General features: G+C 51.1%; 1 protein-coding gene across 1 annotated transcript in view; it reads right to left on the bottom strand.

Moving 5' to 3' along the window:
• Window positions 1–25,404, bottom strand: part of scube3 (signal peptide, CUB domain, EGF-like 3) — a gene marked incomplete at both ends in the record, with an annotated part of 88,891 nt that overhangs the window by 40,148 nt on the left and 23,339 nt on the right. Inside the window, 2 exons of the mRNA XM_084436462.1 lie at window positions 13,257–13,391; window positions 24,264–24,389. Of these exons, the coding sequence (XP_084292588.1) occupies window positions 13,257–13,391; window positions 24,264–24,389 (261 nt within the window). The remainder of the gene's footprint in view (window positions 1–13,256; window positions 13,392–24,263; window positions 24,390–25,404) is intronic.

Genomic DNA, 25,404 nt, shown 5'->3' with positions numbered 1-25,404 from the left:
CTCGCCTTCTCACCCCTTCTCTCCCTCTCACCCCTTCTCTCCCTCTCTCAACCCTCCTCTCCCTCTCTCACCCCTTCTCTCCCTCTTTCAACCCTCCTCTCCCTCTCTCAACCCTCCTCTCCCTCTCTCACCCCTTCTCTCCCTCTCTCACTGCTCCAGACATAATACTTCACACACTCAAGGCCATTTGACGCCAGCAGACTAAATGTCGGAAATGATAACCATTTCACAAGAGCCACTGAGCAGGCATTCCATTTCTGTTTCTTGCAGTGTCAGTAAAGGACACTCTAGACCTAAGAGGAGGAGGAGGAGGAGGGAGCTGGGAACATGGCTCTCGTCTGTCTGAGTGTTGAAGTCCCTGCCCGGGCGCACGCCACCAACACAGCAGAATACAACTGGGTTCATCTCCCAACACTCCACCAACACAGCAGAATACAACTGGGTTCATCTACCAACGCTCCACCAACACAGCAGAATACAACTGGGTTCATCTACCAACGCTCCACCAACACAGCAGAATACAACTGGGTTCATCTACCAACGCTCCACTAACACAGCAGAATAACGGGAGCCATTTAGGGGAATGGCTTTCACAGCCTGCGCACCACAGGGGGTAAAACAAACAAATGAGGCAGCACTACTTGATAAAGAGTGGGAGGGTTGCAGAAGTTGCACCTTTTTTTGCCGTAACAACTTGCCCTGGCCAAACATATAAAATGCTCAACTCTGCCTGGAAAAGACACGCTGGGGGCAGCGCTTCTGGTGAGGTGGCCTTCGACCCGCGGCCCCAAGACCAGCCCAGCTTTGGGCCAGATCTGCCAGCCATGCAAACCAACCAACACTGTATACAGCTTGTCTGACGTGAGCTCTGTCTGTCTGTCTCTCTGTTTCTCTATCTATCTATCTATCTATCTATCTATCTATCTATCTATCTATCTATCTATCTATCAGGAGGAGCAGAGCCAGGCAGAGCCCCTTTCACCTCCTCCCCCACCTCAGCACAGCAGCATCCCAGTCAATCAGGGGCCAGTCAGTCAGGACCAGTCAGTCAGGGGCCAGTCAGTCAGGACCAGTCAGTCAGGACCAGTCAGTCAAGACCAGTCAGTCAGGGGCCAGTCAGTCAGGACCAGGTCAGTCAGGACCAGTCAGTCAGGGGCCAGTCAGCCAGGACCAGTCAGTCAGGGGCCAGTCAGTCAGTCAGCCAGGACCAGTCAGTCAGGGGCCAGCCATTCAGGGCCAGCCAGCCAGTTGTACTTCAGGACCTGTCCGTGTGTAGTGCTATGGAGTCCATCACAATAGAGGAATGGACGTGCTGCGGTTTCACAGCCAGCTCCGAGTGTCCAGGGCCCTGGCGGGACGCGGCCAGGTACTGCAGGCGGCCATGTTTTGTGGTAGGCACTGGGGGGGGAAGCCCCTCGGTTTGACGATGTCATCGAACCCCCCTCCCCCAGCCCCCGGCGTCGTCGGCCGGGTTGCTAAGGGAGCATGGCATAAACACAGAGCCACCAGGCCATTAAAGCAGCATTCCTTCCTCTCAGATAATGGGCCCTTAAAAGTTTTAATAGGAGGATAAAAATGTCAGTGCGTGGAAACGGACGGAGGGAGGGAGGGAGAGGGCCGAGACGAGGGACGAGGACGAGGACGGGGCAGGCGGATCCCACAGGGCCGCCGGACGGGTCACCGTCCCAGCGCCGCTCTGTCACGGACCGCCCCGTCGGAGGGGGAGGGCAGGGGCCGTCCGCTCGTCCAGCCGGCTACGGCCCGGCACTACTTTTTGGGCGACTTAGCCAGCGTTGAGTTCCGCCTCCCGGAGGCCGTGTTGAGGCTGCAGCTCCCTCCGTCTCAGATGGGAAGCGAGTGAGGGCCAGCGCCGGGGAGAACAGCCTCACGCCGGGGAGAACAGCCCCACACCAGGGAGAACAGCCTCATGCTGGGGAGAACAGCCTCACGCCGGGGAGAACAGCCTCACGCCGGGGAGAACAGCCTCACGCCGGGGAGAACAGCCTCACACCAGGGAGAACAGCCTCATGCTGGGGAGAACAGCCTCACGCCGGGGAGAACAGCCTCATGCTGGGGAGAACAGCCTCACGCCGGGGAGAACAGCCAGGTCAGGAACCAGCCTCACACGTTCTAGCAGGGCTGTGCTTTTCCCATATAGGGTTCATCTGCACCTCTGTGATTATGGTGACACGCACCTAAGATACCAGCGAACCCACATTACACATTTATGGTATATGCCGTGTTCCAAAACAGCCCAAGCATAGTTTCCTAATAAGCCTAACTACTGTATAGTTGAAGTGGTTTGAATAGTTTTGGTGTAGGAGGCTAGAAGAGACTGAAGGCTCGTCTCAGGCTGTTTTCAGACTCAGTGTATAAATATCACTGCTAGAGGAACCGTAGTGTAAACCGTAGTCTTATTTCATGCATTATGCAATTTAACTGAACAAACTTTAATTTGTTCACTGTGTGTGTATGTCTGTGTGTGTGTGTATGTGTGTATGTGCGTGTGTGTACAGTGTGTGTGTGTGCGTGTGTGTGTGCGTGCGTGCGTGTGCATGTGTACGTGCATGTACATGTATGTGTGTGTCTGTGCGCATGTGTGTGTGTGTGCATGTGTGTGTGCATGTGTGTGTGTGCGTGTAGCACCTGCTCAGGCCATGCCACTCTGCCCCTCATTCTCTCAAGGTCATCTCTGCTCCCCCAGAGCACTGAGCCACTCCCCTCCACACACACACACACACACACACACAACCCTAACCCCAACAAAAACAACAACAACAACACCGCCCAGCTTCCCAGAACACTAGCACAAATAGAGGATGTTCACTTCTTAGTAAATAAAGAGCAGTGATGTCATCGTCAGAGGGTGCATTCCCTCCTAAATCAAAGAGGAGGCAGCTGAAGGCGGGGCGTCTGTCTGCGGCCCCCGAGGAGGGCGTCACTCTGGCCCCTATGGGGCCCCCGGGGAGGGCGTCACTCTGGCCCCTATGGGGCCCCCGGGGAGGGCGTCACTCTGGCCCCTCTGGATATAGCAATGACGTGATTGTGGGAAAAACCAACCCACTGGCACCCGGGCGGCCCTGAGGACTCATCCTCCAGAGTCACGCTGAGAGAGAGAGAGAGAGAGAGAGAGGGAGAGGGAGCGAGGGAGAGAGAGCGAGGGAGAGAGAGAGGGAAAGATTTAGAGATGAGAGAAAGGTGGTGAAAAGGAACAGGAGTGAACAAAAAGGAAAAGAGAGAGAGAGAGAGAGAGAGAGAGGGAGAGAGAGAGGAGGAGAGAGAGAGAGAGAGAGAGAGAGAGAAAGGAAGGACAGAGTGTCCCGTCCGCCTGGGAGACCGGCATTCTTTGATGCTGGACTAATAGGGAGTCTGAATGGGCAGGGGGGGTGGGGGTGGCGCTGGGCCTGGCCGCTCCGCTGCCCCAGAATAGGTAAGGACACACTTTATACGGTCGGGCTGCAGAGCAATGGAGCAGCCATTCCTGCACCTGTAAAAACAGCTCTCTACAGACAGAGATCTACAGACTGACAGAGGCAGGGACAGAGACAGAGACAGAGAGACGGGGACAGACGGGGACAGACAGGGAAAGACAGAGACAGAGACACAGACAGACAGAGACAGAGACAGACAGACAGGGACAAACAGATAAGCAGGTAGGCAGACAGGTAGATAGGCGGCAGGATTAGGTAGGCAGACATGAAGACAGGTAGCAGACAGGTAAGTTGACAGACAGACAGATAGGCAGACAGACAGACAGGCAGACAGCTTTACAGACAGACAGACAGGTAGGCAGGCAGGCAGACAAGAGAAATATCTAGGGGAAGGTTCAAGCACTACACAGTAGAACCAAGCAGGAAAAACTGTCCTTCTCTTTGCACATGACTGTATCTAGCCATATCCCCGTAGCAACATACTGTGTATGTAACAATAGCTATTGAAAATACACCTTAACATGTTTACTGCCATAATTTAAAGGTACTTAGTGTTATTAAAATAACTAGCACTAACTGTCACCTGTATGTGCACTCTACTACATATGGCCTGCTTACAGGCACCTGCTGCATTCACTGTGTAGGGATAATGAAAGGCCATTTGTTTAACAAGTGGCCCACAGTCTTTGGAGTGAGTTTTCAAACTCAGGCTTCAATCCCACTCCTTATCCATCTCCGTTTTCTCATACAGCAAGAATGTAGTAGCTAAGATGCTAGATAGATGGATAGAGATAGGTAATCTTTATTGTAGACTCAATGGTCAAAAGAAAAAGATAATATACAGTAATATATTTTCACGCCCGCTTGAGGACTATCTTATATTGATATATATATATAACAGTCACATTTACACAATAGACACAATAGTCATAATCAGATTTACAGGAAAAATCCTTGGACTGCAGCAGTTCTAGTCTGCAAACCAAACAGATGCCCTCAAGTGTACATGGTTTGCTTCAAATCCAAATGCCAACACTGAACGGGTCTCAAAATTCTGCCTACAGCTAAATGAAATTAAAAGCCCTTGTGTGTGTGTTTGTGTGTATAATGTGTGTGTGTGCGTGTGTGTGCGTGTGTGTGCGTGTGCGTGCGTGCGACAGAGACACTGCCAGTGAGTCTTGCTGCACAAGGGGCGACAACCCCCCTGGGAAGCTCATGAAAGTTCCAAACACAGGAAGTGGTTTTCAATAACAAAGTAAACATTTCCTGGAAAGGCGAGCAGTCATGCTGTCTACAGAGAGGAGAGACAAACTCTGTGGTCAGGTGACTGATAAGAAGAGAAGACATTTTTATTTGTCACAGCGCACTGTTTTGCACACGTGAAATGAGCCACACTTGGAACACACACAAACACACACACACATGCTTTTTAGAGCCACCGATGAAATGTTCTCCGCGCTTAAACCATCCCATCGTCCTTCCCACAAGGGCAGCCGGGAGCAGACAGCAGAGAGGGGACACGGGATGCGTCCGGGGACCAACCAAGTGCTTCTGTCCGTCTTTGCTAGGGACGGACAGCGTTAGCCATCTGTTCTTCTGCATGTTTTTCATATTGGGTTCCTTATGGGGGAAACCCTCACGAAAACGGGGAGAAAATGCAAACTCCACACAGAAAGGCCCGGAGACCTTCTTGCTGTGAGGGACAGTATCAGGTACTGCGCCACCGTGCTGCACGTGAGAGATTTTTTGGGGTTCATTTTCTCGCTCAAGGACACTCCGGCACAACACCGGAAGCTGGGATCGAACCGGAGACCTTGTGATCCCCAGCCGGCCGCTTTACCTCCTGAGACGCTCTACCTCCTGAGGCACTCTTCCTCCTGAGGCGCTCTTCCTCCTGAGACGCTCTTCCTCCTGAGACGCTCTTCCTCCTGAGACGCTCTTCCTCCTGAGACACAATTCCTCCTGAGACACAATTCCTCCTGAGACACTCTACCTCCTGAGACGCAATCATCCTGATGGAAGCCATCTGGCGTTTTATCGTCCTCACCGATTCTGTACAAGAATGTATGTTACTATGGCAACCATGCTCCGGAGGATCAATTGAGAGTGAGATCCCTGCGTACTCAGACAGGCCTGTTAGCCAGTGATACACTAGCACTGCATTGATACAGTAAGACGTACAGTAGCAGTTCAAGGCCCATCAGTGACGCTCACAGCTCTGTGGTATTTGAGCCGAGCCACGGTCACGCCATGTATCAGCGCGGAGATGGAGGTGATGTGCAGTGGTTGTTACACTAAGCCATCGGGCAACAGGCCCCTCCAACACCTCTGATCGTCTCATTGAGAGGGGTCAGGGAAGAACTTTTACAGCTCACTTTTCTGGCACCCGGGTTTTTTTGCTTCCCTCTGGAATATGTAGGGGTGGGTCATATGCCCACCTCCCTTGTTCTCTGTAAAGCACATTGTGTTGCCTCTGTGTATGAAATGCGCTATACAAATAAAGTTTGATTTGACCTCTCCTCATGAAGCTTCAGCCAGCTGCGTGGAGGAATGAGGCACACGTCTAGACTTCTGAACACACAGGTACACAGGCAGAAGAGCTACCATCGCTGCTACGTGCACTGCTCTGTACGTGCACGCTACAACAGTTGAACTCTAAAAGTGAGCTAAAATGTCTGCCGAGCGATCGGCCCCCTCAGATCAATACGGTAGACGGTTCCAAACAGAACACGCCAGCGCTCGTACAGTAACAGAACACGCCGGCGCTCATACAGTAACAGAAAACGCCAGCGCACGTACAGTAACAGAACACGCCAGCGCACGCACAGTAACAGAACACGCCAGCGCTCGTACAGTAACAGAACACGCCAGCGCACGTACAGTAACAGAACACGCCAGCGCACGCACAGTAACAGAACACGCCAGCGCTCGTACAGTAACAGAACACGCCAGCGCACGTACAGTAACAGAACACGCCAGCGCTCCTACAGTCAACACGTTAGGTACTGTACCACCAGATATTTGAAAATGTACAGAGGACATCTGACGTTTCATGGAGGGAAGAAGGGTTCCGACCCACCGGACCCTCACACACACATTTGGGTAGTAGTGGGGGTCCCCGTTATCCCCCCACTAGACGGGAAAAAAAAGACAATCAATCAAATGCAGAGAAGTGAAACCCTCCTTGACCTGAATGGCATTCCTATCGACCGCTAAGCATCTTGGCTAGCCTTTCAAAGGCCGGATTCCTTGACTGGGAGAAATGTTTGGTGCAGAATAAATGAACTGTTACATTCTGGCCCGGCAGCCAGACGATGGGAGCCTGGGTTCAGGGAGAGTTATTTCTGTTGAAAGGGGGGGGGGGGGGGTCAGGTATAATAAGAGACAGGCCAGCGGCAGCCTTGTCATTAGCTATGGAGGCTGGCAGACCCCTGCTGCCTAATTGGCACAGCCTCTCCACTAACAAGGGCTCCCAGCCAGCAGGGAGACGTCCACTAGCGTCCAGCTGCTCCGCTGACCGCTCCTTCAGCCTCCCCGTAACCACCCCCTCTGGCCCTGCCGGGGAACACCTTCCCCCCCGTAACCACCCCCTCTGGCCCTGCCGGGGAACACCTACCCCCCCGATGAAAGAAATAGGGAGCTGATGTGTTTTTAATAAGGCCGATAAAACTCATGAGCTAAGCTCACCCGGGCAGAGCTGCTTAAAGAGCACCCTGCCAGCTCTGGTGTAAATGGACTGAGGGTCGCCTGTAAGCACTTGGCAGACACTCCCAAGTCCCTTCAATCCCCGTATTTTCCCTCGCTGACCGCCACTTACACATCATTTTCCAATAAAGCGAGTACGGTAATGTTGGGGATGAGTCGTGGGTTATTGTCCAATGGCTGGGCCAAGCCGTTTCCTCCTCATTTCCATTTCCCATCAGCCCACACTGTTGTAATAATGGCGGTAATAACAAGCAGATGAGCGCTGTTCCGACTGTTGTTTTGCAGAATAATGAGACAATGACAGGCCCGCCATCTGACTGCTGAGTGAAGGGAGTTGGTAGATTGATGGCAGCTTTACTCTCTCCCTCCAAATGCATCTCATCTGGAAAAAATAGAGGTTATATTAAGATGAAAAATGGAAGATTAACAGGGTCATTTATTGAGAGAGAGAGAGAGAGAGAGAGAGAGAGAGAGGTGGGGTGGGGAGAGAGAGACAGGGGCGGAGAAAGATATAGGGGTGGAAAGAGAGAGAGAGAGAGAAAGACAGGAGAGAAAGAAAGAAAGAAAGAAAGAAAGAAAGAAAGAAAGAAAGAAAGAAAGAAAGAAAGAAAGAAAGAAAGAAAGAAAGAAAGAAAGAAAGAAAGAAAGAAAGAAAGAAAGAAAGAAAGACAGGAGAGAAAGAAAGAAAGACAGGAGAGAAAGAAAGAAAGACAGGAGAGAAAGAAAGAGAGAAAGAAAGAAAAAAAGAAAGACAGGAGAGAAAGAAAGAAAGAAAGACAGGAGAGAAAGAAAGAAAGACAGGAGAGAAAGAAAGAAAGACAGGAGAGAAAGAAAGAAAGAAAGAAAGAAAGAAAGAAAGAAAGAAAGAAAGAAAGAAAGAAAGAAAGAAAGAAAGAAAGAGACAGGAGAGAAAGAAAGAAAAAAAAAAGAAAGACAGGAGAGAAAGAAAGAAAGACAGGAGAGAAAGAAAGAAAGAAAGAAAGAAAGAAAGAAAGAGACAGGAGAGAAAGAAAGAAAGAAAGACAGGAGAGAAAGAAAGAAAGACAGGAGAGAAAGAAAGAAAGAAAGAAAGAAAGAAAGAAAGAAAGAAAGAAAGAAAGAAAGAAAGAAAGAAAGAAAGAAAGAAAGAAAGAGAGAAAGAAAGAAAAAAAAAAGAAAGACAGGAGAGAAAGAAAGAAAGACAGGAGAGAAAGAAAGAAAGAAAGAAAGAAAGAAAGAAAGAAAGGAGAGAAAGAAAGAAAGAAAGAAAGAAAGAAAGAAAAAAGAAAGAAAGAAAGAAAGAAAGAAAGAAAGAAAGAAAGAAAGAAAGAAAGAAAAAAAGAAAGACAGGAGAGAAAGAAAGAAAGAAAGAAAGAAAGAAAGAAAGAAAGAAAGAAAGAAAGAAAGAAAAAAAGAAAGACAGGAGAGAAAGAAAGAAAGACAGGAGAGAAAGAAAGAGAGAAAGAAAGAAAGAAAGAAAGAAAGAAAGAAAGAAAGAAAGAAAGAAAGAAAGACAAAAAGAAAGACAGGAGAGAAAGAAAGAAAGACAGGAGAGAAAGAAAGAGAGAAAGAAAGAAAAAAAGAAAGACAGGAGAGAAAGAAAGAAAGACAGGAGAGAAAGAAAGAAAGACAGGAGAGAAAGAAAGAAAGAAAGACAGGAGAGAAAGAAAGAAAGAAAGACAGGAGAGAAAGAAAGAAAGAAAGACAGGAGAGAAAGAAAGAAAGAAAGAAAGAAAGAAAGAGACAGGAGAGAAAGAAAAAAAAAAAAGAAAGACAGGAGAGAAAGAAAGAAAGACAGGAGAGAAAGAAAGAAAGAAAGAAAGAAAGAAAGAAAGAAAGAAAGAAAGAAAGAAAGAAAGAAAGAAAGAAAGAAAGGAGAGAAAGAAAGAAAGACAGGAGAGAGAGAGAGAAAGAAAGAAAGACAGGAGAGAAAGAAAGACAGGAGAGAAAGAAAGAAAGAAAGGAGAGAGAGATAGACAGAGACAGAGACAGAGACAGAGACAGAGACAGAGACAGAGACAGAGAGAGAGACAGAGAGAGACAGAGACAGAGACAGAGAGGTCTTGGTGAGACAGTCCCGGTCCTCAGGATGTGTCCCGGCCTTTGAAACACACAACCCAGCCATTTGCTACACTCAAATAACACTGTGCTTATGAAACGTAAACATTGACAGTTCAGCAGGCCAGACTGCTCTCATAAAGCAGGCCTGGGCGTCCCTGGCTGGCTGCTCTGTCCCAGGGCTGTGTGGAGAGTCAACCAGACCCCGGCTGGACTGACCGCCTGTCCCCCCCCCCCCCTGCTCTCCAGAGCACATGACCACAGGAGACAGGGAGGAGGACAATGTCCTGTCCTGTCCTGTCTAATGTTGTCTCCTCCTCTCTGTGTTCAGATGAGAGTCAGATGGTAACGGTAAACCAGATGTGATTTTCGTGGACGAGAGCAGGACGGGTAAAATTCGTGGAGAGACCGGCAGAAAACCGGTAGACGGTAACGGTAAAAGGCATTGCCTTCCAAAGTAAAAATATTTTCACTTTTTGCCATCCTCCACGACGGCATGTAGACCCGGAGGTCACGTACAGTAGCTCCCTCACACAAGGAGAATATACGGACAGTCAAAAGTAAAGAGAAAGAAAGCTGTATTTTATATCTACGTACATTACAGTAATAGAATCAATGCACAAAATAATAGATAGTAAATAATTCTATGTACATGTAATATCTTTTATTCCATTCTTTGTAAGCATCCATAGCAACACATCGTCATGCGTATTTGTGTCTTGCCGTCCTATTCCATGGGACTTGTCCCCAGGCCGTCCTGAACATATTGTCTGTCTGCTGTTCGCCTAAATCCATGTGTACACAGCATCAGTGTTCATTATGAACCATCAACCTAAACAACGTTCTAGCATGTGTAAACTACCATGGCAATAAACTGATCTGAACCGGAACCCTGAACCTGAACCTGAATCTGAATCTGAATCTGGCTAGATGGGTTCCCAATAACAGTGGGCAGTAAAAAATCAAACAAAAAAAAAGATCCCCAACGCCGTCTCGCCAAACCCTCCCCCTTCAGTAACGACGCCACGCAGGTCAGAATGGAAGAAGCTGGAGCGGGAGGGTAACTCTACATGCAGTTCACCTGGAGAGACGTTCACCTGAGCGTCTAGCTGCGTGTTCCTCTCCCTCTCTCAGTGTGTGGGACTGGGACCGCGATGAGCCGTCTGGCTCCGCCTCCCTCCTGCCTGTCGACGTCTCCATCCCACAGGAATGTTCTAGAAACAAGACGTGTTCCTGCCGCCGGCTACACCTTTAATTGTTTTCTCAGTCTCATAGATAGCGGGAAACACCGCCAGACTCCAGGTTGGCCCAATAGTATAATTCTCTCTCTCTCTCTCTCTCTCTCTCTCGCTCTCTCTCTCGCTCTCTCTCTCGCTCTCTCTCGCTCTCTCTCGCTCTCTCTCTGATTTATCCAGTGACTTTTTTTTTCCACCACTGGTTACCTTTGCTCACCTTTGTTACAGGCCTGTTAGGACTGATCTCTCTCTCTCTCTAAGGCCTCGTTTGATTCCCCTGGTATTCATCACATCCATCAGCAGAATCTCCCAGTGATGGATGCAGCAGTAGCAGGTATGGGTCGGGGCAGTAGCAGGTATGGGTCGGGGCAGTAGCAGGTATGGGTCGGGGCAGTAGCAGGTCGGGGCAGTAGCAGGTATGGGTCGGGGCAGTAGCAGGTATGGGTCGGGGCAGTAGCAGGTATGGGTCGGGGCAGTAGCAGGTATGGGTCGGGGCAGTAGCAGGTCGGGGCAGTAGCAGGTATGGGTCGGGGCAGTAGCAGGTATGGGTCGGGGCAGTAGCAGGTCGGGGCAGTAGCAGGTATGGGTCGGGGCTGTGGGTATCTTTCTGATGATTAGAGCCACTGTAGCTGGCACACAAAGCTTCATGGGTACTCACCATGAATGGGACAAATAATGAGGTCACGACCTGACCAGTTTACAATCCACCCCCGGATCAGAGGTCATGATTAATGAGCTTTGTGGATCCTCCCATACACCATAAATCCATCCTGCTGTGTGTGTGTGTGTGTGCATTTGCATGTGTGTGTGTTTGCGTGTGTGTGTGTACTGTATGTGCACAGATATTTGCGAGGTAGTTTACTGAGGTGCTTTCTCGTGTACTCAATCCACCTGAAGCTGTTTTTGTGGAGCTGGGCCTGAGAGAAGTTCTCTTGTTTGTTCGAAACTTTTCGAACAAACAAGCAGACTTAGGGCATGCGGCATGCGGCGTGCAGCCTACCAAACCGGATGTATATATCAAGTGTGTGTGTGTGTGTGCGCATGTGTGCATGCGTGCATGTGTGTGAGTGTGCATGTGTGTGTGTGCATGTGTTTGCGTGTGTGTGCATGTGTGTGCATGCGTGTGTGTGTTTGCGTGTGTGTGTGCATGCATGGGTGTGTGTGCGTGAGTGTGTGTGCGTGAGTGTGCGTGTGTGTGTGTGTGCGTGTATTAGGGGTGTGCCCGAATACGGTATTCAGATGAGCACAAATAGTAGCTTTTTCCCGAATAGTAAATTCGTACGAATATTGTAAAAAATATTCGGGAGGGGGGAGAACAGTCAAATACTGTATGAGCGAGCGATACGCGCACGTTCTTGCTTGTTGACATGACACGACGAGGGAGAGAGAGAGAGAGAGAGAGTGAGAGAGAGAGAGAGAGAGAGAGAGAGGCGCATGCACTTGCAGTCTCGCACCTGCTGTCTGTCTAGACGTCTAGACAACGCGGAGAGGGAGAGAAAGTTTGGAGCGCGCTGATAGTAGGCACTAGGCAGGCAACGAACGTAAGCAGCACCGAGGGCTTTTGTCCCTAGTTAACTGGTTTATTGAGACACTGGATTTTGTTTTCTTGTCGTAGCCTACCTGCTGCAATAGCTTATGTGAACTGTAGCGTTTGTTGGAGCAGAGGAGGACCGGTAGATAGCTTGTTAGCTCAGTGTAGTATATCTAGCTATTTCAGCTACGCATGCTCAGCCTCTCACTAGCCTATATAATATCCGGCTATTTTGAAATATGAAATAATTATGAAAGTATATTTTAACAACGGAAACACAACTGATCAAATGTTTGATCCATGCCGTTCAGTTATCAGCACAACAGAGTAGTCTAGTGTAGGCCTAAGATAGGCTATAATCAAAGTCCTTATCTCTGATATAACAATAATAAACTGATTAAAAAAAAAAGAAAAAAATAATAATTTCACTACAATACCCTACTTACCCATGGTTTAAGCACTGTTGAAACTTGAGTAGGCTATAGGCCTACAATTAGGCCTATAGTAATTTTCCTAGGCTTATTAGCCTATAGCCTAGGCTACATTTAATTTTATAATTAATTTCAATTATATTTATAGTAATACATGTTTATTGCTGGGTTTGTGAAAAACATTACTAGTAGGCTACACCACGGTGCCTGTGTCACATGGTTGCAGATAATATATTAGATATTATATGACACGGGAGAAATAGAGCTACTATAGCTGTTCTAGCAAAGTTGCTATGAGGACTTATATTTTGATTTAGAAAAATGTTTTTCAGTTTCTAACTAAATGTAGAATGTCCCCCAGTTAAGGGTGGTGGTGGGGTTCTGACACTTCATAGTTTGTTAAAATAAAAACATACAGGATGATGATGATGATGAGGAATTATACTTCATAATTAATGATAATAATAATTATAATTATAATATATAAACAGCAATTATGATGTGTTGAAAGCACAGCAATTGCAATGCCAATTAATATTAGGCTAAAGAAATGACATTTCCCCTCAGTTTAAACCGTTTTGAAACGACTTCCGGTTTAAGCCCCGCCCACTTCGGAATACGAATCCGAATAATTAGCTGTCAAATACAAATACAAATAGTGGGCTCCCGGCACACCCCTAGTATGTATGTGCGTGTGTACAGTATGTGCGCGTGTGTGTGTGCATGCGTGTGTGTGTGTATGTGCATATGTGTGTGTGTGTGTATGTGCATATGTGCGTGTGTGTGTGTATGTGTATGTGCATATGTGTGTGTGTGTGCATATATGTGTGCGTGGGTGTGTGTGTGTATGCATATGTGTGTGTGTGTGTGTGTGTGTCAGGCTGACCTTTGGGTCTCTGGATGCAGGTGTGCTGGTTGTCACTCAGGAAGAAGCCTTCGCGGCAGCGGCATTCGTAGCTGCCCATCATGTTGACACATATCTGCTGGCATCCGCCGTTCCCCTCCGAACACTCGTCCACGTCTGCAACACAGAGAGAGAGAGAGAGAGAGATGGAGGGAGAGGGAGAGAGGGAGAGAGAGAGAATCAGTATCATTCGACTGAATACAAGTATACACTACAGCATTAAAAGGAAACAGTCCTTGATTGAGATTATTTGACAATGATGAAGCAAATAGCATTTCTGTCCATGCAAACTCATCAAGGTGGTTTTCAAACTCATCAAGGTGGTTTTCAAACTCATCAAGGTGGTTTTCAAACCGATCATGGTGGTTCTCAAACATCTAGATGTTTTTCAAACTGATCTGGTTTTCAGTGCACGGAGGTCACAGGTCAAAGAGTGAAAGAAGGTGATAGGGATTGGTCTGGAGCTGTCTGCAGAGGTGTTATCAAGTGTGGCTGCCCCCCTACACCCCCCCCCCTTCCCTGTAAAAGGTTCAACCGTGCGGCACTAAGCCGTGAAACTGCCCACGCAGCACAATCCTCGGGCAGCGAGGAAACCCGATCCACCTGGGACAGAGTACCTGCCGATGACGAGCGCCTGTCAGACCCCCGACGGCAGGAATGCTGGGATGGGGGGAGCGAGGGGGGGGTGAGAGAGAGAGAGGGGGAGCGGGACGCTAGGGTGCAGTGCTGAAGTGCAGACAGCAGCAGAGTGTGTCGTGCCCCCGGGGCTTGGAGGCTTCGGGGCACCTCAGCCTAATAGGAGCGCTCTATTACAGGCATGGGGAGAGACCTGGAGAGACCTGGACCAGCGATCCTCCAAAGAGCTGCGTCTCTCACTCATCATGAGATCAGGTGAGATTTGCGCTGTTCGACTGTGCTCTGTCCTACGCTCACTGTGAACATACAAACCAGCTATGGATGAAGAGCGATTATGAGCCTCGTCTCGTCAAGAGATCAAAGACAGAAGTATCCCAGCGAGTCCAGACGCAGCTGGACAGTACCGTGTGTAACGAGGATCCCAAATGAACCATCGAAGACACGTCTGTTCATCCATGGCGCGGAGGGTTCTTGCGCCGTGTGCGGTGCGGTCCGTGTGTTAGACGCCCCCTGTGCGTGACAGTGCCGTGACTCTGGAGGTGACTCTCTGCACCCCCCCTCATCCCCCCCGGAGACCTGCGCTTTGTGCTTCACTACCGACCGCAGTGGAACCTTATCCCTCACCCCTGCCCCACGCATCAATAACCCGCTGTGTACACAAGGCTTTTTTTAATAAAGCGTCATGCGAAACTAATTTTCTGTCTATTTGTCCAGTCTGAGACGGCCTCTGGATTAAGTTTCCTTTCTGGGGGATTCTCAAGCCGGCAGAGTTGGAAATTCAGTTTTACTCTCTGTTCTGCACTCTCACACACACACAAACACACACACACACACACTCACGAGGGGTGGTGGTGTGATATGGTGACGGTACGTTGACTAGATAGAAAACTCTGACATGGTGTCACTCAGGGCTGCGGGGGTAAAAACCTGACAGCTGCAGCCAGAGAGGATGTGTGGACGCATCCTCCAGAGAGGCGCCCTGCAGACGTTGACCCTGGACCGCATGGCACTCTGGGAGGTCAGAGGAGGACCGCATGGCACTCTGGGAGGTCAGAGGAGGACCGCATGGCACTCTGGGAGGTCAGAGGAAGACCGCATGGCACTCTGGGAGGTCAGAGGAAGACCGCATGGCACTCTGGGAGGTCAGAGGAGGACCGCATGGCACTCTGGGAGGTCAGAGGAGGACCGCATGGCACTCTGGGAGGTCAGAGGAGGAGCTGTTTTGAAAGTTTAATTCCATTCGGAGCGGACTGGCGTTGAGCCCCGTCTCCGTGCGCATTGGCTCGGGCGTGACGGCCTTTCTCTGCGCCGCCAGAGAGAGAGCAGCAGGACGAGCAGAGAGAGAGCAGCAGGACGAGCAGAGCGAGAGCAGCAGGACGAGCAGAGAGAGAGCAGCAGGACGAGCACCTCTGAGCTGCGCCGCCAGGAACATGCAGCTGCGCGTTTGCAGACAAACTGTCAAACACCAACGCCCCCACAACACCCAAGTCCAAACATACACTCAGAACACACACACGCAAAAACACACACACACACACACAACCACACACAGGTAGCCAGGCCTATATGGCACATGCACACAAACACAAATGCCAAAACAAGCGCACGCACACACACACACACACAAACTCATCACCAACACACATTAGATACTCCTCAGTCAGCCGCAAAAGGCTCAGAAAGCGCACCAATGAAGGTTTCAATTCTTGATTCCTTCATCCCTCCAAATGAGGCGTCTCCCGTCAGTAGATCTCTCCTGTTCAAATAGCTCCATAATTGCCTGTGTTGTGTGCTGGGGAAGGCCGGCGTCCAAAGCAAATATTTCCAAACGGAAAGGAGTTCTGGCACAGCCCGGAGAAGTGCTCGTGTTATTTGGACTTAAAACGTTTTTTTAAAATTCTCTTGAGAGGATGGAAAAAACCCCGTCTTAATCAAGTTAAAAGGGCTGCCTCAGTTCTGAAAAATGAGACATCTCTCTCCTCGATCCCGGCTTGGTTGGAGGAGGGAGGGAGAGAGGGAAGGAGGAGGGAGGGAGAGAGGGAAGGAGGAGGAGAGGGAGAGAGGGAGAGAGAGAGGGAGGAGGAGAGGGAGAGAGGGAAGGAGGAGGAGAGGGAGAGAGGGAAGGAGGAGAGGGAGGGAGGAGGAAAGGGAGAGAGAGAAGGAGGAGGGAGGGAGGGAGGAGGGAGGGAGGAGAGGGAGAGAGGGCAGGTTCAAACGGAGGGAGATTAAGAGATTGGTTGTGTTTGCGGAGGCCGTGTCCGCTGGTTGCTCAGATAGCCTTGACTGTATATAGAACATGTGGCCGTGTGCTCAGCGCTAGAGACATGTAAATATGGCGGTTGAGTTACAGAAACTCCTCAACCCTTATTTTGGAGGAGCGCTCCACTCCTTTTCTAAAGCATTTATTGCTGACCCAGAGTTCTGAGGGGGAAAAAATCGTCCAAACCCGTGTGTGTGTGTGTGTGTGTTATGTCCTCAGTGCCCGCCTGTGTCCGTGCGTCTGTCCGGCCTAGCCCCCGAGCCAGCGGACAGACGCGTCTCTGTGGCGCAGGAGACCAGAGACACGCCCGGGTGAGAGCGTGCCGACCGGCGTTCCTGTTTGTACTTTTCATTTACGTGGGGTTTAAAAGACACACATTCTTTAATAAGGCAGCAAGTAGCCACCAGTCGGGCCCACAGAGAGACGCGCGCAGAGCGGAGGTTCAGTCTGTGGGTGGCTGTGTTGGGGCGGTAGGTTCAGTCTGTGGGTGGCTGTGTTGGGGCGGTAGGTTCAGTCTGTGGGTGGCTGTGTTGGGGCGGTAGGTTCAGTCTGTGGGTGGCTGTGTTGGGGCGGTAGGTTAGGTCTGTGGGTTGCTGTGTTGGGGCGGGAGGTTAAGTCTGGGTGGCAGTGTTTGGGCGGTAGTTTCAGTCTGTGGGTGGCTGTGTTGGGGCGGTAGGTTGGGGCGGTAGGTAAAGTCTGGGTGGCTGTGTTGGGGCGGGAGGTTAGGTCTGTGGGTGGCTGTGTTGGGGCGGGAGGTTAGGTCTGTGGGTGGCTGTGTTGGGGCGGGAGGTTAGGTCTGTGGGTGGCTGTGTTGGGGCGGGAGGTTAGGTCTGTGGGTGGCTGTGTTGGGGCGGGAGGTTCAGACATTAGCAGGATAAACATCCCTTTGGCTTGACTGACCATCGGCTGGGTGGGAGAGGGGGGAGGGGGGGGGGGCACAAAGCTGCGCCAAATTAAAACAAGATCCCATCTTTTTTAAACAGGCTTAGAGGATTTCCTCTTTCCTCCGCATCGCCGCTGCAGTTCAGTGACACGGCGCCCCGGCTCTGAGAGTCTGAGTGGACGACAACGTGAGCACGCACGCGCACACACACACGCGCACCAACGTGCACATGCACGCACACACACACACACACCAAAGCGCACATGCACACACACGCACCCACACACACACACTCTGGCCAGACAAAAATTTGTGGGGCTAATGAGACTCAAGTCAGCAGAAGAGCTCAAAAAAGAGGATATGGGCACTGCGACGCTCTCTGAGGATAAGAGAGGGTTCAGAGTGTGGGATGGAATGGCGCTTGATAGGCGAGCTACAGTAATGAGCTTATTAAATCAAGCCTGTGTAAATGTTCAGACCTGAGTCTTCCCTGTGAAAGAGGCGCCACACCCATGCAACTAAAGCTAACGCAGCTGTCTCACCAACACTGATGATGCAGTGTCAACCCACTGGCTGACCACAGCTTTCTGATTCATCACATCTGCTACACAAGCTTCAATTCCTGTTTGGCAATTCCGTGGTGAGGCTCAGTCTCAAGAGAGCAAATAAAAGTAACTGAGCTCTGACTTGAACCCAGGCTGGAGAGGAGATACCCGTCCCCCAGGTAACGAGGAGATACCCGTCCCCCAGGTCACACTGACCAGCGGGGTCTGACCCTATGGTGTCTCTCTGGAGCATCGCCTCTGACAGGCTGGGAGCTCCAGTCAAACCCACCGCATTTCTCCCTTCCTCCGCCAGAAGACGTCTGGAAGCGTTTTGGACGGGCGTTTGGGCGTGCGGGGGCGGGGGCGCGCACGCGCCGAGGAGGAGAGAGAGAGGCCCTGATGTCAGTCCTCCAGCTCCCAGCCTGCTTAATGCTCGCATCCCCCCCCGGCTTAATCTGGGGCTTGAGTCCCCCACCCCCCCCCCCGGTCAGCTCAGCTGGAGTTGTTCATTTCATGGTGGATGAGGATGGACAATCCTGAGGGAGAGGCTGTTGATATACTCTTCAGGGGGCGGCTAATGTGCCCAACTCCAATCCAACACGCTACTCATCACTCCGTCCCCTACTCCTCCCCCGTTCCTCCCCCCGTTCCTCCCCCTCCAGAGGAGCAGGGGAGGGAGCAGGGGGAGGGAGGAGGAACAGGGGGGGAGGAGGAGGAGGGAGCAGGGGGAGGGAGGAGGGAGCAGGGGGAAGGAGGAGGAGGAAGGAGGAGGAGGAGGGAGCAGGGGAGGGAGCAGGGGGGGGAGGAGGAGGAGGGAGCAGGGGAGGGAGCAGGAGGAGGGGGAGGGAGCAGGGGGAGCCGCGTCCAGAGTGGTGAGGGTTTGTGTGATTCGCCCCTGGATACGATGACCTTCACTCTATAACATAATAATTAGGACCTGGGGGAGAGGGGGGTCTTTATTTAGCCTCACAGTGACACACTGGACACATAGCGGGAGGACACACACACACACACACACACACACACACACACACACACACACACACACACACACACACACACACACACACACACACACACACACACACACACACACACGGGGGTCGCTGTTGGAAATCGTCTTTGCATCCGCGTTTTCCCATCCAAGCCATCCTCCTCCAGGGGCAGCCAGGAGCAGTGGGCAGCCATTGTTCACGGCGCCCGAGGACCAAGTCCAGTCCAACCGCTCTTGGTCAGGGACCAGACTGAAGAGCATCTCTTCATGTTTTTCGTATTGTAAGGAATCTTGAATCTCTTGAATCTGTCGGGTTCTTTGGGAGGAAACCCTTGTGGCGAAGGAGAGAACATGGAAACTCAGCACAGAAAGGCCCGGACGCCTTCTTTCCACCATGTGTGCGATTTTGGGGTTCACTTTCTTGCTCAAGGACACTTGGGGCACACTGCCGGGACAGGGGACGAACAGAGGACCTTCAATCCCCTTGCCTGGAGGCCATTATCCTCCCACCTCCCTTTCTCACAGCCAGGAGACGGGGTGGGCAGGAGACAGGGGAGACAGGGGGGGGGCAGGAGACAGGGGAGACAGGGGGGGCAGGAGACAGGGGTGGGCAGGAGACAGGGGGGGCAGGCCGATATCGCCCTTACACAGGATAATCAAAGCCAGCGAGTGTGTGGTGAGGGGTTATCTTTGTCACCTTTAAAGTCAAGCAAGCGCGCTTAAAAGGGCGCATCTAAGTGTGCTTCAAAGGGCAGAGCGACACCGAGCTCTCTGATGACCGCGCTTTTCCCAACAGGCCCGTGGTCAATAATATATCAGGCTGGAGCCTCGGCGTTTGATTAGCCAGCCTTAGAACAAGATCCCCGGGGATTAGAGGGGACAGCTACACAGGCTCAACCAAGCGATAACTCAAGGCTGTCACGCCCAATTGGGGGGCGGGGGAAGGGGGGGGGGGGGCAAAGCTTATCAAAAGGGATGTTACCATGGTTTTAACAGCTAAGTGAATAAGGAAATTACATTACTGTATCCTTGAAATCCGGGGAGACAATTTGGGTGTTCCCTTTTATGTTGTAGTTTGCCGACCAGAGCAGAATCGATAAACTGATCCAAAAGGCGGGCGCCATCATCGGTGTGACCCGGGAGGGACTGGAGGTCATAGCAGGGTGAAGGAGCAAGACACGAAGCCTCCAGACCCACAGGCATGTCCTCAGTGACCGCCTGGCCACGCCCAAATGCTCTACGGACCAGCTTGGAAAATCTTTCTCGCCATCAGATACTAACAACGACTGACTGGTGTTTGGTTTTTATTGTTATCCTGCTGGTGGCAAAAACAATTTCCCCCCTGGTGATTAATAATGTACTCATTTATAATAATTCATTACAAACTGTAAAGAGCATATGCTCTCCTGGATGACATCAGCATCCCGGGATATTTAGCAGAGGATCATGGGAAGTGTTGGGGGAAGGTGAAAGGAGAAGGGCACGCATTTCCCTCTAGATTGGTCAGGGAATTGAGTTCCCGCAGAATCAATACAAACCAAATCATTGTTTGTTGATAGAAGAAAAGAAGTCCATGGCTTGCTCAGCTGTGTGTGTGTGTGTGTGTGTGTGTGTGTGTGTGTGTGTCTTGACGCTTACACTTGATGGGAGGCCACTAGAGAGAGAGAGAGAGAGAGAGAGAGAGAGAGGGAGAGGGGGAGAGAGAGGGAGAGAGGGAGAGATAGAGAGAGAGGGAGAGATAGAGAGAGGGAGAGAGAGAGAGAGAGAGGGAGAGATAAAAAGAGAGGAAGAAGGAGAGGATGGCAGAGGCTGATGTATAAGTAAATACCGCTCTGACAACAGCTCCTCCTGGGACCCGAATCATTGCAAAACATACATGCGCGCGCGCACGCACGCACACACGCGCACACACACACACACACACACACACACACACTCTAGAGACAATGCTGCCACACACCCCTGACCTCTACTGTGAGTCTGCTCACATTTATCTAGACCCAGCCGTGCCCTAGGGAGGGGGGGGGGGGGGGGCGTGGAGCAGGGTGAGAGGGGGGGGGGGGGCGCGTGGAGCAGGATGAGGGGGGGGGGGGCGTGGAGCAGGGTGAGAGGGGGGGGGGGAGCAGGGCGAGAGGGGGGGGGCGTGGAGCAGGGTGAGAGAGGGGGGGGGGGCGTGGAGGGCATTGAGCAGGGTGAGAGGGGGGGGGCAGGGTGAGGGGGGGGAGCAGGTTGGGGGGGGGGGGGGGGGCGTGGAGGGCATGGATCAGGGTGAGACGTTGACAGCGCTGCTACCGAGGAAAACGCTGGTTCCGTCTGCATTTTACCAGCCTGTGTCCAGTCTGCTGGGCCTGACAAACCCACGCCGGACAGATCTGTAACTTAACGCCCGATAGTGTTTTCCTAGCGAGGCCAAAGGTGAGAGAATATGTGATCTGTGGGTTTGCGGCCGTAAATCCTTCCCCTGCGTGTTTGGACAGATGTTAATGATATTTCACACTCACACAGTCTACTTGAGCAAGTCCAACGGACCGTACCCACGATAAGAAGGAATTTAGCTTTCGAAAGGGCCGAGAGGTGAAGCCGCAGCTCATGAACCCGGGGAGGCGGCGGAGCGCGGCGGAGGAACGCCGGACGCCGCTCATCTGCTTCCCATCGCTACGACAACGTGGGCTTTGGATTCAAATCCTAGCTTTTAAAACGACGTTTCTAATAGGCGCGGTGATTCAGAGCCCAGGCCGCGGTCCGTCCGTCTCGGGTGGTGAGGGCGTGACGGAGGCACCGGGGCTCGGCTGCTCCTCGGCCTCGTCGATGGGCATGTCCCTGCGGAGGCGGGGGGGGTGATTGGACGGAGGGGGCATCGACGCCACGCCTGGGTGGCTCCGCTACACTGCGCTTGTCCGCTGGGCTCCTGACGCGTGCGTGAGGGGAGAGACCAGAGGGTCCTGGTGAGGGACGTCTTGTGGCGTGAGGAGCAAGAGGACAGCTCTTTAGCGATGCCTGTTCTGCTCAACTGCTCCCTGGGTCCCGGCCGGGAAACAGAGTGCACCCTACTGGCCAGGGTAGGATCGGCCTGGGATGTCGCTAGGACTCCTCAGGGTCTCAACAGCATACGTTTCAGTTATGAAAATCAGAACAGAACTGAACACTACTACACACAAACAGTCTATTAAAACCAAGCGTCGGGCAAAAGTGCTTCAACTCAGTGTGAACTTTGTCCAGTCCGGGGTGTCTGCTCGTTCCCCCAGCCCCTCTGAGTTAGCCGGGCTCTGATTGGTCTGACCTCTCCTGGTCCCCAGCTGCTCAGCCACTCAGGTTCCAGCGAGGCCAGCGGGACTAATCCCTTCTCAGGCCCGGCGCTGGGCCGTCCTGGAGGAAGCTGGAGCCCAATATCAAACTTCTTGGCCTGCCTTTCTGGTGAGGATTACACACTTAGCCTTCTGGAGAGGGGATGTAGAGCACGCCACGCTCGCAAAAATACTCGCCGTTCCCATCCAACCCACAAGGCAGAGCAACAATAACAGCTATGGGAGAGTAGCCTGTACTTGAAGGCCATATAACTCATCCGAATACTTTTGTACGTCCCTACGCAACACACTCACAAAAAAGCCTTGGTCCAGTCACAAAAGACGGCTTTACCACTGATCATATGTTTTTCTTGACTTCAGACTCCGCTGGCTGCTAGGACATGTGTAATTGTGCCATGTATAATGAAAGATGACCCGCCCATTACGCAAACGTCTGCCAGTCACATCTGCACAATCATGTTATGAATAAACCAATGTGTAACACAATGAGACAAGGCCAGGAGCTCAACTCCCCTGACGGGCTCTGAGAGGCTCTGAGAGCAGTGAGTAGGAGAGAAGAGTCTCTAGTGATGGGGGAAGAGGGGGGGGGGGGAGAGAGAGAGAGGGAGAAGAAGGGAGGGAGAGAGAGAGGGAGAGAAAGAGAGAAGAAATGACTGGCTAGTCCGCTCTGCCCTCTGTAAAGACGAACCATGACAGAGGACACTCAAAACAAATACATACATATGCAGGAACGCACACAAGCACAAACTAGTAGACATAACCGCACGTGAGTGCGTGCTTGTGTGTGTGTGTGTGTGTGTGTGTACCTGCACGCGTGTGTGTGTGCGTGCGTGTGTACCTGCGCGAGCGTGTGTGTGTGTGTGTGTGTGTGAGTGAACAAGCGAGCACAGATGATAAGATAGAGAGAATCACATCAAAGGGGTTGATGGATGCCAGGCTATTTGAAGCAGCAGCAGCCACACAGTCAGATAGTCCAATTACACACCTGCATGAGAGCCAGCAGCCCGTCCACCACACAGCTAATGATCTACACGGACAAATGGACCTGGCTAAATGGCTCGGAAAATAGCCCTGCTTCAGACTGTGCATGTGTGTACTATATGTGTGAGTGAGTGTGTGTGTGTGTGTGTGTGTGTGTGTGTGTGTGTGTAAGAGAGAAAGAGAGAGAGAGAGAGAGAGAGAGAGAATGAGAGGGCTATATCTAATTTATCTGGATCAGAGATCAGAGGAGGTGTTTCATGCCCAGGTGGAATAGGTAAGGTAGAGGTTAAGGGACTCATCAGTCCTTTTATAAGCCAAAAGACGAGAGTTGCTGGACCAAATCTCAGTTCATAATGGTCCTTCATAACAACCTCACAGCAACAAACAACATCAAAGATTTCGGTGTCAATTTAAAAGCTTCAAGCTGGGGGCCAACCAAACAGGAGAGAGGGTCCCTGAAGAGGTCCAGCCATGGTAAATGACTGACTTGGGAGCAGAAATCAAGAGGGTGTGGCGGAGGTAGAGAGAGAGAGAGAGAGAGAGAGAGAGAGAGAGAGGGGGGGGGGGGGGGGGGGAGAGGTAGAGAGAGAGGGCAGGACGTAAAGAGAGAGAGGGGGGGGGGGGGGAGAGAGAGAGAGAGAGAGAGGAGAGAGAGGAGAGAGAGAGAGAGAGAGAGACAGCTCATACACGCAGGCTGAGGAGACGTTCCCCTCATTCTGTAACCTTCATATTTGAGCGGGTGCTCCATGGGGCTAATATGAATGGCACACTGGTGTAATATTAAACCATGGGAAAGTATGGTCCGCTGAAGGCTCACTCAGAGCCCCGAGCCCAGGGTCAAGCTCTTCATAAATTCACCCCCTTTTGCCAGACTTGTTTAACAAATGTTTCTTTTTTTCTTATTTCATTTTTTAAGAGAACAGAAGTCATGAGAGTCTACCTGCCATATGGAACAAGGAAATGGCTGTCAAACAGAGAAGGCTAAAGATCACACATTAGTCTTGTAAAAATACATCATCCCAACCCAAACTCTTTTCCATGCTGTGATACCAGACATCCTGGCTAAGGGAGTAAGTTATGCAACAACATGGATAATGTCAAGTTGGATATATTATCCAGAGTGTGTGTAGTTCCATAGAAACGAGGCGTCCCCTACAGAGGAACCCTAAACCCTACAGAGGAACCCTAACCCCTACAGAGGAACCCTAACCCCTACAGAGAAACCTTCTGTGAGCTGCTCTCCTTCCTCTCGTTATCCAACAAGGTCCTCAGCTGTTCAGACTGTGAGCGTCTGGGAAGACGTTCGTTCTCACCGCGCCGACCGCTGACGCGTACAAAAACAAGCGCTCGAACACACACGCTCACGAGCGAGCGAACAAACTCACCTAGACAGTTGTGTCCGTCGTGCGCGAGGCGGAAGCCGTCGTAACACGTGCATCTGTAGTTTCCGGGGATGTTGATGCAATCGTGGACGCAGCCGCCGTTGTACTCGGTCGCGCATTCGTCCAGGTCTGCACGGAGGGAGAGGAGGAAGAGGGTGAGGGGACGTGAGAGTCCGGACGGGGCCCGATATGCATAACATGTCCCTCAATACACACAATACACACATACGTCCCTCAATACACACACAATACACACATACGTCCCTCAATACACACACAATACACACATACGTCCCTCAATACACACACAATACCAAGTGGAAACTGGAAGGTGACAAGATGATCACTACTTTGTGATACGACAGAACAAAAACACCTGTGTGAGTGTGTCACAGATTTAAAACACCTGTGTGAGTGTGTCACAGATTTAAAACACCTGTGTGAGTGTGTCACAGATTTAAAACACCTGTGTGAGGTGGTCACAGATTTAAAACACCTGTGTGAGTGTGTCACAGATTTAAAACACCTGTGTGAGTGGGTCACAGATTTAAAACACCTGTGTGAGTGTGTCACAGATTTAAAACACCTGTGTGAGTGGGTCACAGATTTAAAACACCTGTGTGAGTGGGTCACAGATTTAAAACACCTGTGTGAGTGGGTCACAGATTTAAAACACCTGTGTGAGTGGGTCACAGATTTAAAACACCTGTGTGAGTGTGTCACAGATTTAAAACACCTGTGTGAGTGGGTCACAGATTTAAAGAAAGAAAAAAGAAGAAAAGACAGACAGGGAGCGCTGAGGGTTTTAGTAACCCTGACGATAAGCAGAGCTACAGCTGAAATAACAACACCATTAAGCACAGAGGAGAGGAGGAGAGGACAAGAGCAGAGGAAAGGAGGAAAGGAGAGTAGAGGAGGAGAGGAGAGCAGAGGAGAGGAGGAGAGGAGAGGAGGAGAGGCGGGTAGAGGAGTCTTCCCCTGCTCCCCTCGTGGTTCGCTGGCCCGTTCAGAGGTGATGATGTCCCTGGCTGAGCTCCGCTCTGTAGCTGCTTGAGTGCAGGGCTTAATGTGAGCTGACAGCCGAGGGATGAGGCTGGAACAGAACACTCTCCCTCTTCCTGTCTCCCCTTTCCCTGGGCCGCCG

This window comes from Borostomias antarcticus, assembly GCF_949987555.1.
Source record: "Borostomias antarcticus genome assembly, chromosome: 3".
NCBI classification, from domain to species: domain Eukaryota; kingdom Metazoa; phylum Chordata; class Actinopteri; order Stomiiformes; family Stomiidae; genus Borostomias; species Borostomias antarcticus.
The sequence above is the reverse complement of the archived record's forward strand: the minus strand, read 5'-3'. Positions and strand labels throughout refer to the sequence as shown.